The sequence below is a fragment of the Aspergillus pseudodeflectus genome (assembly GCF_044049435.1).
Source record: "Aspergillus pseudodeflectus strain CBS 756.74 chromosome Unknown BJX68scaffold_66, whole genome shotgun sequence".
Lineage (NCBI taxonomy): Eukaryota > Fungi > Ascomycota > Eurotiomycetes > Eurotiales > Aspergillaceae > Aspergillus > Aspergillus pseudodeflectus.
Window position 1 is genome coordinate 158,978 of NW_027263842.1, and position 10,804 is coordinate 169,781.

A 10,804-nucleotide genomic window follows, 5' to 3' on the forward strand; every position below is an offset into this window, starting at 1 on the left:
AAACAGTGGCAAACTCAAAGAGCCAATCCAGTGCCCTTTCTTGTCCATCGGTAGAGCGCTAGCACGGCCTTGCGTCGGTGTCGAATCTCACTGTGATTGACCGGCCTTCCCCGCGCCTGGGCCACCGCGCTGCGCATGACCTGCCGGAAGTTTCGCTGATATTCAGTGTTCAATGTGACCACGCAGGACTCGGTCGCTCGGATCATCACCTCGCATGCATTGAGAATGCCTTCCCCGGCTTCCTTCTGTAGTCGTTCAACGATCAGCAGCAGGAGGAAGCTCCCCTGGAGTAATTGGATACCGAAAAAGTAAGGCATGAAACTAATGTCGGGATCGAATCGCAGAATTTGGTCGACCGAGTCCGCAGCTTCCAGCGCATGGGAGATCGTCGATGCAAATGCCGGGGATGAGGTCCAAAAGTCTTTGTCTTCGATCAGGGACACGGGGTCCCACTTGCCCACGAGCAAGATGTGGAGCACATGCACCAGATACGACGCATATGAGATGACTGTTTGCGTGTGCCACGCGTAGGCCTGCGAGAGAGATGGTTCAGGGGGCAAATTATCCGGCCCAGCGTGCGCATAAGCAGCGGACAGGGGAGCTTCAGGATCGGATACAGTAGCGGCGAACGTAGTGAGACTAGCCTTGTAGATCTCGAGCTGGCGAAGAACTTCGCTTACATGCACATTCCACGCGTCCTTGCCGTGTAGTCGCATGCCAAGCATAGGATGGTTCCTTGCCTGGTTTAGGTCGATGAGTTCGCCCGTGATGGTCATGAGGGGGAGGAAGAAGCCGAATATTGAATGGTCGTGGCAAATAAAGTTGGGAAAAAGACGGCGCTTGTTCTTGTCGCCGGATAGAAGACATTGCGGCCCGTCAGGCTTTGGACTGTTACTGTGGATGTTGCCCGATTGCCATGCCCCTTCATCAAGCGGTAGCAAAAGGTCTTCGCTTTCGGCGTCCAGTAAGGCGAGGGGTCGGTTATAGCATAGCGCGAGATGGCGATCCATGATATAGAGAAGCCACCATGTGCGACGCCGTTCCTCGCGATGTTCTTCCGTGATAGCGTTTGGTTCAACGCGATCGCAGACGCATCTCAGGCTAGACCGTGTGGGATTCGAATAGTCAAACACAGGCCCGGGGTCTGCTCCATTCCATCCAGCTAGCGACCACTCAAAGGGTGGACTCGAAGCGTCGGTCTGAGCGTCTGAGTTTGGCATCACCTCAATCTCCTGGTTGAGCTTGAGCTCTCTTGCCAGAGTAAAGGCAGCGTGCCACCTAGAATTGTCAGCAGCGCTACTCGTTGGGGGTCGCAGGTACTGACCATCGCATACTGGCGGCCTTTTGCTCGCTAGACGAGATGATTGAAGCCACATGAATGTAGGTAATCACATCATCTAGCGATCCCGCTGGCCCGACCAGTCCGCGGTCATCGCCCCCTCCCTCGAACGGATGGTGTACTGTCGTCGGAGGCAGTTCCTGGCCGAGACCAGCGAATGTTGGATCATTCGTTGCTGCCGCTGTAGCAGCTGCAACCGCTGCGGCAGCCCCTCCCTGATCTTTGAACGAAACATGGATCAATGGTCGTAGTAAGCGGATTGTCAACGCACAGAGAAACTGGCAAATCCTCTTCCGCTGAGGAGGTGAGATTGGCAGCGAAAAAGCCCTGTCGTCCAGGGCAGCCACCCAAAGCATACTTGCCATAAGGGCAGGACTGCTAGGCCGTGGAGAATCCCTGCTGAGAAAAGACGCTTTGCGTAGAACGTAACAGTGGATATGATGGCAGACAGGGTGCATGTGGGTCGAGAACGCGCTGGTGAAATACAGATCGAGCAGGTCGAAAACGAGTTTCCGGGGTAAGGCTGTTTCAACAAACGGCATCAACGGCTGCAGGACTGGGTACTTCAAAGGGGCCGACGAGACCGACGCGGCGGTCCCGTTGCCGGCCTTTGAGCCCTGGGACGCAGAAGCGCTGTATGCTGCTAGGTCGACCCCATTCCACACATCGAACATTCGAGGGAGCGGCCCATCACCGAGACCTGCGCCGCCTAGGAAATCATACGAATTCGGCGACACATGTGTCCCTGCTAGCCACTCCTCTGTCATATTCCCTCCATTGTCTCTTCGCACAGCACGCGGCAGATCCGCCTGCGACCGCCGCTCGTCGACACTCGCGCCCGACACCGTAGGAACATTCGTCGCGGGCGACCGGTGTTGAAAGGTAGACGTCGGGGAGGCATGTTGAAGCGGAGGAGGGACTTCGACATCTGTAATAGCTGCGACAGAAAGAGGATCGGTCGGACGTTTTGAGGGCGTCGGCTCCTCGACTTTGCTGCTCGTATTATTGTGCTCCATCTCGGCTAATTTCGATCGTGCAATTCGGCCGCGTTTCCGGCGCTCGCGAGTGAATTCACAATGGATTTCGCTGCGGAGACAGCGCGAGCAGGGAAACTGCCGGTCGCATCGCACGCGGCGCGAGTGGCAGGAGTCGCAGGCTATGCGATTGCGTCTCCAGCGACGCTTCGCAGAGGCATCGGGCGGAAGGTCCGGGGTCGTGGTCTCGGCCGGCTGGACGTTTCCCTGCTGGGGAGACGCCATTTCAGGACGGCATTGGCAGCGCAGAGGGGAAGGGAGCGAGGATACAAAAAGAAAAGGTTCAGAGCTTGAGCTTGAGCTAAGGGACCAGAGATCGAGGGTCTGAGGTGTTCTTATCGAACAGGGGAAAATTCTGGAAGGGACTTACTTACCAGCGACAGGCGGGGGGCCGGGGTGGTCGGGGGACTCCACAGTCTCGCTCGCAGCCTGTGCTCCAGAGTCCAGAGCAGGTGCGTGCTCCGATCCGTCTACGTAACATGTCTCGGCCTCGTGAACCACTCGTAACACTCGTTTAAATTCATCTCTCTGGTTCTCTCCAGTGCTAAGCGAATACAAATGAAGAATACTTTGCGACTGCCTCTTCCTCGAGCTTTGACCGATAACTCTGCAATCCAGCCAGATAAAATGCACTGTACTTCTTCTTCCCCTCAATGTTGTTGCTCTGGATCCACGACTTAACCTGGTCGAACACTGTGACTTTGGAGATGCCCTGCACCGTCTCGTCCCACTGCGCCTGCGCCTTTGGTTCGGCTTCGATGCTCTTGGTTCCTCTTTTGATCACCTCTTCGATCAGCTCAACGACAAAATTCCCCTGCACCTCAATCGACGTGGGAATGTTCGCAAACGGGCCTCCAGGGCCGGACACGGTGAAAAAGTTCGGAAAGTTGGCAACACTGAGACCATACAGCGCATTCGGCCCATCTTTCCACGCCTCGGTCAGTTTCGCGCCGTTGCGACCAGTGATGTCGATATTATAGTATGCTCCATCGACCGCATCGAAACCGGTCGCCCAGACAATCACATCGAATTCGAGCTCCTGGCCGTCCTGGAGTTGAAGACCGTTTGGTGTGACTTTGGCGATCGGGTTGGTTGCAATGTCGACCAGCGAGACGTTTGGACTATTAAACGCTTCATAATACCTCTCGGCACAAAGTGGACGACCGCCATACGCTCCCTTGGGCTGGAGGAGCTTAGCAGTCTCGGGGTCTTTCACAATCTCAGCGATCTTGCTCCGCACAAAGGCAGCAGCCGTCTCGTTTGCTTCAAGACTCGTCCCAAGATCGCCAAAGGTCTCGAAGAAGAATCGGAATCCACCTCCCTTGTTCCAGACACGCTCGTACACCTCTCTCCGCTCCTCCTCGGTGGCTTCAAGTGCAGACTTCTTGCTCTCGGAGAATCCCATCGCGAAGAGCGAGTTGAACGCAAGGTCCCAGATGTCCTTGTGCTTCTGGTGGATTTCCGCCTTTTCCTCCTCGCTGATCGCGCGATTGTTGACAGGCGTGATGTACTGCGCTCGCTGCTGAAAGACAGTCAGCTGCTTCACGATTGGATGGATCGTCGCAGTGATCTGGCTCCCAGAGGGCCCGGTCCCGACCACAGCGACCCGCTTACCAGTAACATCGAGGCCCTCAGGCCACCGCGCAGAGTGGAAAGCAGCACCCTTGAAAGTGTCGATTCCCGGATGCTTGGGGATATTCGGACGACTCAGGATCCCGAGCGCAGTCACAAAATACGTCGCTGAAAACCGCAGACCCTTGTCCGTAGCGATCTCCCATCGGTTACTCGCTTCATCATACCGTGCCGAGACGACCTCATTCTCAAAGATAAAGCTATCATATATCCCCGCCTTCTGTGCAGTCTCCTTGATCTGTGCCTGGATGTCCGCCTGCTTCAGGTACCGCGTGTTCCACTTTGGCGGACCGCGATCGTCGGAGAAGCGGTAGACCCAGCTCTCCGTGTCGGACTGAGCGCCCGGGTACGTGTTCCAGTGCCAGGTGCCGCCGACATCCTTGCCCTTTTCGATGGCGACGATGTTTGTTAGGTTGAGTTTGGATTTGAGGAGTTGGGCGAGGCGCACCCCGCCGAAGCCGCCGCCGACGACGAGGGCGTCGACTTGTTTGATATCAGTCATGTTGTCTTAAAATAGTGAGTGGTATCCGATGTAAATTTGCTGATACAGCAGGTCGAGAAGCCACAGGCACGCTTTATAGTTGCCTTCATAGCGACTCTCATCGTCGTGCTTGCGATATTCGCCATCGTTGTCGCCATAGCATCACAACGACCACACCCAAATTTTTAGACAAAGCTGGCGCTGAAGCTCCCCTATACAACGAATCAGATAGCGCCGTGCCACAGATAAAGTTTACCTAGCCTCGCGACGAACGATATCGTCAATACCACCCGAGTATGAAGAGGGGCAGTTACTCAATCGACCCCTCTGTCACAACAAACATATGGCACATCGATCCAATGAACACGACTAGATTGACGTACTGCATGTCGTGCCAGGTCTATCCCAGCTCTCTCGCCCGAGAGATGCACGGGATCTGCCCTGAAAGGGTAAGTGAGGGGCTATACCCCAGGTGTTCGCAATCCGACCCCCCTGTTGCGCGGCTGGATCGATCTTTACTCGATGATATATGAGGGATCTGCGACGTAGGCATAGATATCACAAGCGTAGAGGCGTATGAGGCGATTATTGCCGGTCAAGATGTTATTATTGTGGTTTCTAGGTGTGTTGTTGGCACACAAGATGGGTATGGTGAATTTGAGCTGCGGATGGTGCAATACTAACCCACTACCCCTCTTCGTGTTATACTTGCTGTTGAAGAATAATTTGTCCATCAGATGCATGGCGGAGAGATTTTTCTATTACTATCTTTGTGCTACTGCTGCGCTAGTAAGCTAGAGAGAATAGGTTTTCATGTATCTCCGGAGATATGCAGGAAACACCGAGACTTGACACTACCAGGCATAGTCGGTTCTACGCCTTCAATGTATGTATACGCAGTGTAGTGTATCACTTTCCACCACCAGAAGCCTCCTTGTATCTCTTCAGCGCCCTATCCCTCGCCTCATTATGCTTTACGATCGGCTGAGGATACCCATTCCTCTCGGCCACAGCCCCGGCGCCTCTCTCATACGGCGCATGTACCGCATTCCCCTCCACATCCCTCAATTCTTTCACCCACCTTCGAATATAGTCTCCGTCTGGGTCGAACCGCTCACTCTGCCTCAGCGGATTGAAGATTCTAAAGTACGGCTGGGGGTCCACTCCCGTGCTTGACCCGAAGCCCCAGCCGCCGTGATTCGACGCAAAGTCCCCGTCGACAAGGTGTTCCATGAAGTACCTCTCGCCGCGCCGCCAGTCAATGAGCAGGTCTTTTGAGAGGAAAGAGGATACGACCATGCGCGCGCGATTGTGCATCCATCCGTCATGGTTGACTTGCCGCATCGCGGCGTCGACGATGGGGTATCCTGTTCGGCCGGTTGCCCATGCGGTGAAGTGGTCCTCGTTGTAAGACCAGTCGAGGTTTGTGTACGTTGGCTTAAAGCATTTGTTCATGCTGTAGAAGGTTAGTGCTTGTGGGGAAACAGTTTATAGGGGGAGCATGCACCAGATAAATGGCCAGTGAACCAGAACGTGTCTGTAAAAGTCCCTCCATGCGACCTCGCTAATCCATGAAATATATCCTACTTCTCCACCGGCAATCCGGCTCCCATTTGCCTTCCGGGCCTGCACGACCGCGGTTCGTGTGCTCAGTAGCCCGGACGTGAAATATGGGCTAAGCACTGATGTGCTTTCCCCAGCCACAAAGTTTCTCTCCTCATCATATGCTTTCGCCTTCTCCTCAAGGAAAGCCTCAAGCCGTCGCTGACCTTCGTGTTCCCCGGCCGGGTACAATTCTTTCATCCGTGATGCTGTCTCTTCGTCAAGTTGTTTCCCCTCTGGTGCTTCTGGAACAGGACAATCAAATAGACTGGGGAACAACCGCCTCGTATCGCCGGGATTTGATCCTATCTCTTTACCAACGTCTAGGACATCCGGATTGCGGTCCAGGAATGTCACCCACGCGCGGAACCAGTGTGTATACACAGCGTACTGCTTTCCGGTCTGACTCGCCAAGCTCCCCGGTGGAACAACGCATGTATCATGCTTCGTCTCAAAGGCGATTCCGTTCTCTGCGCACAGCCGGATAAGCGATGCCTCGCGGCGCAGCTCGTCGACCTCATACTCGATGTTTGCAAAGAGATTGTTCGCTCCCCACTCCTGACACAAGTCGACGATGCGCGCGGGGATGGACGAGCGGTTAGTCTGCGTTTCTATGTAGAGCGGAATGTCTAGCTCTGATAGATCGCGCTGCAACTGGGTGAGAGTACGAAGAATGAGATCGACCCGTGCGGGACTAATCAGATGTGCTATAAGATCTTCGGGAGAGAGAATGTACAGCGTAATCAAGGGGATTTTGGCCTCGCGCGCGAGATTGTAAGCGGCCTGCAAGGCGCGATTGTCGTGGATGCGGAGGTCGGTTTTGAACCAGTGAATGACAGCGGCATTAGGCGCAATATCTTCTCGCTGCTGTGCTGTCTCTGTGTTTGCGCGTTCAAGCGTTTCGATGGGCTTTTCGAGCGTTCCATTGGTGTAGGCGTCGCAGCGGGCGTTGCTCATTTCCGGGGGATAATATTCACGCAGGACGATACCAAACGAGGCGGCTTGGCCCGCGTTCGGGTGGTAGCGACTCGAGGTGTCATTTTCGTCTCCGTGTTTCCGTTTTGCGGGCATGCTTCCTTCTTGTTGGGAATACAAGCGGCGATGGAGGTGGTTTTGTGTTCCGCTGCTCCGCGATCGATCGATCGAGCGGCCGCTTCGCACCTGACGTCAGGATCGTGCGGAGAAAATGTAAACATTGTTTCCTCTGGGATGACAGAAGCTTGTCGTTGATTGAGGCGCTTCGTATACGGATAAAGGCAGTACCAGAGATGATGATACTATCCAGAAATGTCGTGGAGTCCGTAATCTATTGAGGGATGATGGTCGATTGTCCTCCCCTTCCTCGACGACCCCTGGGTCTGCGCGGTGTTCCCAACTTCCCAAAGTCGGATATGCTCGATCAACTCTATATAGTCGGCACTAACTGCTTATGGCAGTTCCTCAAGTGGTCCCTTTCCTGAGCCTCGAAGGCGTCGAACGACGGACTTTTGTCATGTCACCTCGATGATCAACATCGTCACAAGAAGCACAGGGCCACAGGCGGCAAACAGGGCCCAGTCCGCCCCAACCGATGCAGCAAAGATGCAGCAAAGATGCGCAAACCCCAGTCTGTCGTTGATCTCCACCTACAAGCCGCCTCGTGGTTGGACCTCCGCCGTGTCTAGATTCAATAGCGCGCCTTACCGACCAGATGGGAGGCGCCGATCTTTTGGGGTCGAATCATGTCAAATAGTGCCATGGGAAAAAGTTCCGATGGGAATCAGGGATAAATATGAAATATCACAGACCAGGCCCCGGATTCCTCGCTCGTCAAGCAGATGAGAGAGATGTCCGTCCTATCCCTCCCCGGCGTCGGCGATGACCCCATTGTCCCCTTTGTCCTTGCCGCCTTTGCAGCTCTGATATACTACAACGCCGCCGAGCTTCTGATCCTGTGTCTGGCCACGTTCAAGCGTCGCGGGAGTCTATACTTTTGGTGTCTTCTCGTTGCATCCATCAGTCTGATTCCGCACGGCTCGGGTTTCGTTTTGCTCTTCTTCCGCCCTGAGGTCTCGCACTATGTCTCCGTGTGCCTCATCCTCATCGGCTGGTGTGCTACAGTCACAGGGCATTCGCTCGTCTTGTGGTCCCGCCTGCACCTTGTCCTCCAGAATCCTCGAGTCCTCCGGAATCTGCTCGTTATGATTATTGTCAACGCCGTGCTGTTGCACATCCCACAATCCGTCCTCCTCTTCGGCTCCGTCTCCGAAAACCCCAATACCTTCGCAACCGGCTACAACATAATGGAACGCATCCAGCTGATCGGTTTCTGCATCCAAGAGACCATCCTCTCGGGGATCTACGTCTGGGAAGTAGCCAAGCTGCTCCGATTGCGGTCCGAACGTCGAAACCGCCGTATCCTCGCGCAGCTCCTGGTCATCAACATTGTCGTCCTGATCATCGACTTTGTCGTGGTTATCATTGAATATGCGGGGTTCTATGCTGTGCAGGTTATGTTCAAGCCGGTCGCGTATAGCATCAAGCTAAAGTTGGAGTATGTGGTGCTACAGCGGCTGGTGATGATTGCAAAGGGCGGGCCGGTGGCCGATAACCGCTATGGGTGTGCGTTTGATGCGGTGCCCTCGACAGAAGAGCTTGACCGTTCGGGCTCACGGGTCAGGAATTGTTGTCTGTTGGAGATGCAAGAGGGAGAGGTGAGGGGATCGAAGCCTTCTTGACGTTCCGGTGTCGGCGAGATTCTCCTCAGACAGACGCAAGCACATTATTTCAGGGTTGCTTAGGGGCAGTTGGAATTGCTTACCCCCTGAGGAAGTCGGACAGGATCATACCAACCGGGCCAACCACTATACAGCCGCAGACCTACTGTGGAGTGCGGGATGGGGCCATGCTCCGATCTTGGGTCGGCTGCCGCCCGCTGGCCGCTGGCCCGCGTCACTAGACTCACTAGTCGACCAGGCTGTCAATCAGAGTCGGTCCATAAGAGATGACCGATGCTTAGCAAGGGCAGGCGTACCAATGGTATGATTCGGCTCCTCCAGCAGACTCTTGTCCAAGTTACAGGGGTGGTTTGGGCGCTTTGGGGCGGAAAACAAGGCTCAAGCACGCCCTGTCTGTGGCATCCGAGTCCGGCGAGGAGAGAGGCGAAATAGCCCACTCGACTCCACAGGAGCTGATCAATTGTATATGTACTCATTGCCGCTCATCATCTGCTCCTGTAAATCTCCAATAGCCTATTCGTCGCCGGTGTTTGAGACATTGTCGGCATTTTGACGCAGTCTGAGTCAGGTCTGTGGTGTTTAGTAAAGCCGACTTCGGACGCGGGCTTCCGCATTTTCTGAAATATCTCAGTGCTTCACCCCGCTCTTCTTTTCTTCCTCACCCATTCTCTCATACCACATCACCGTTTGAAAAGCCTCGCAGATATCACAATGGCTACCCAATTCCCTCCTCCCCCAGTCGACACCATTGACTGGAGCAATGTCGGCTTCAAGGTCCGCGAAGGTGAACCCCTCCATACCCCTCACCGCAACAACACTCCCCCATTTAACAGCCATCCCCATGCTTTCCCCTCTCGAACAACCCAGCTAATAACCCCCAAAAGTCAACGGCCATGTCGAATGCCACTACACAGCATCCACGAAAACATGGTCTGCCCCAAAACTCGTCAAATCCCCTTACCTCCCCCTCCACGGGATGGCCCCAGGCCTCAACTACGGACAACAGGCATACGAGGGCCTTAAGGCCTTCCGCCACGCAGCCTCATCCACTGGCGAGGACAAAATCACAATCTTCCGGCCCGACCGCAACGCCGCGCGCCTCGCCCGCTCCGCATCCTTCATCTCTATCCCGCCCGTCCCCGAACAACTCTTCCTCGAAGCCGTCCACCTCGCCGTCGCGGCGAACGCCGAGTTCGTACCGCCTCATGAGACCGGCGCAGCAATGTACATCCGTCCTCTTATCTTTGGATCCTCGGCGCAGCTTGGCTTGAGCCCGCCGGAGGAGTATACATTCGTTGTCTTCGTCATGCCGACGGGCGTCTACCACGGTGTTTCCGCCGTTGACGCTCTGATCCTCGAGGACTTCGACCGCTCCGCGCCCGAGGGAACCGGGTCCGCAAAGGTCGGCGGAAACTACGCGCCCGTCCTACGCCACTCCGCAAAGGCGCACGCTGAGGGCTTCGGAATCACACTGCACCTGGACAGCCGAACACGCTCGGAAATCGACGAGTTCTCGACGTCGGCAATGATCGCCGTGAAGAAGGATAAGGCCACGGGCCAGATCACGCTCGTGCAACCCGATAGCCCGAACGTCATTGATTCCGTGACCGCAGCGAGTGTGTGTGAGATTGGGCAGCGGTGGTTCGGGTATAAGGTTGAAAAGCGCCGGATTCCCTATGAGGAGTTGCCGGAGTTTGAGGAGATTATGGCAGCGGGGACGGCGGCTGCGCTGGTTCCTATTCGGAGTATCACGAGGCGGTCGACGGAGGATAAGTTTGAGTTTGAGGTTGGGGGTGAGGGAAAGGCTGGTGGAGAGGTCTTTGGGAAATTGTTGAGTACACTGAAGGGGATTCAGCTGGGAAAGGTCGAGGAGAGCTTGGGGTGGAATCAGGTTGTCAAGGCGCCACCGAAGGAGTGGGTGGAGGCTGCTAACGAGAAGGAGGAGAGTGGGATTGAGGTGCCTTAGACGCTGATATCTAATTTCGATTCATCTTCTTTT

At 55.2% G+C, this 10,804-nt stretch overlaps 5 protein-coding genes across 5 annotated transcripts; 2 read left to right on the forward strand and 3 right to left on the reverse strand.

Moving 5' to 3' along the window:
- Positions 1-14: 14 nt before the first annotated feature.
- On the reverse strand, positions 15-2,598 carry BJX68DRAFT_271729 (transcription factor domain-containing protein; the record flags this gene model as incomplete). Its single annotated transcript, XM_071047025.1, has 2 exons — positions 15-1,278; positions 1,325-2,598. 2 exons carry the CDS (start codon positions 2,596-2,598, stop codon positions 15-17), a joined length of 2,538 nt encoding a protein of 845 aa, XP_070894034.1.
- Positions 2,599-2,874: 276 nt separating this feature from the next.
- Positions 2,875-5,222, reverse strand: BJX68DRAFT_246762 (flavin-containing monooxygenase). Its single transcript, XM_071041701.1, has one exon. It carries the CDS (start codon positions 4,505-4,507, stop codon positions 2,918-2,920), a length of 1,590 nt encoding a protein of 529 aa, XP_070894035.1. The 5' UTR covers positions 4,508-5,222; the 3' UTR covers positions 2,875-2,917.
- On the reverse strand, positions 5,209-7,532 carry BJX68DRAFT_187627 (deoxyribodipyrimidine photo-lyase PHR1). The gene is made up of 2 exons (XM_071037328.1): positions 5,994-7,532; positions 5,209-5,942 (listed from the first exon to the last, which is right to left on the reverse strand). The coding sequence occupies exons 1-2, from the start codon at positions 7,157-7,159 to the stop codon at positions 5,396-5,398; spliced, it is 1,713 nt and encodes a 570-aa protein (XP_070894036.1). The 5' UTR covers positions 7,160-7,532; the 3' UTR covers positions 5,209-5,395.
- A 382-nt stretch (positions 7,533-7,914) lies between these two features.
- On the forward strand, positions 7,915-8,805 carry BJX68DRAFT_258561 (uncharacterized protein; the record flags this gene model as incomplete). Its single annotated transcript, XM_071043543.1, has 1 exon — positions 7,915-8,805. The coding sequence occupies one exon, from the start codon at positions 7,915-7,917 to the stop codon at positions 8,803-8,805; it is 891 nt and encodes a 296-aa protein (XP_070894037.1).
- A 502-nt stretch (positions 8,806-9,307) lies between these two features.
- On the forward strand, positions 9,308-10,804 carry BJX68DRAFT_246766 (branched-chain amino acid aminotransferase). Its single transcript, XM_071041702.1, has 2 exons — positions 9,308-9,589; positions 9,690-10,804. The coding sequence occupies exons 1-2, from the start codon at positions 9,517-9,519 to the stop codon at positions 10,769-10,771; spliced, it is 1,155 nt and encodes a 384-aa protein (XP_070894038.1). The 5' UTR covers positions 9,308-9,516; the 3' UTR covers positions 10,772-10,804.

What these genes read in the sequence shown, in the direction of transcription:
- BJX68DRAFT_246762 (XM_071041701.1), bottom strand. Translation starts at nt 4,507, where the DNA reads ATGACTGATATCAAACAAGTCGACGCCCTCGTCGTCGGCGGCGGCTTC.
- BJX68DRAFT_187627 (XM_071037328.1), bottom strand. Translation starts at nt 7,159, where the DNA reads ATGCCCGCAAAACGGAAACACGGAGACGAAAATGACACCTCGAGTCGC. An exon ending in GTTCACTGGCCATTTATCTG is followed by an intron (nt 5,943 to 5,993) that starts GTGCATGCTCCC and finishes AACCTTCTACAG; the next exon opens with CATGAACAAATGCTTTAAGC.
- BJX68DRAFT_246766 (XM_071041702.1), top strand. Translation starts at nt 9,517, where the DNA reads ATGGCTACCCAATTCCCTCCTCCCCCAGTCGACACCATTGACTGGAGC. An exon ending in CGGCTTCAAGGTCCGCGAAG is followed by an intron (nt 9,590 to 9,689) that starts GTGAACCCCTCC and finishes AACCCCCAAAAG; the next exon opens with TCAACGGCCATGTCGAATGC.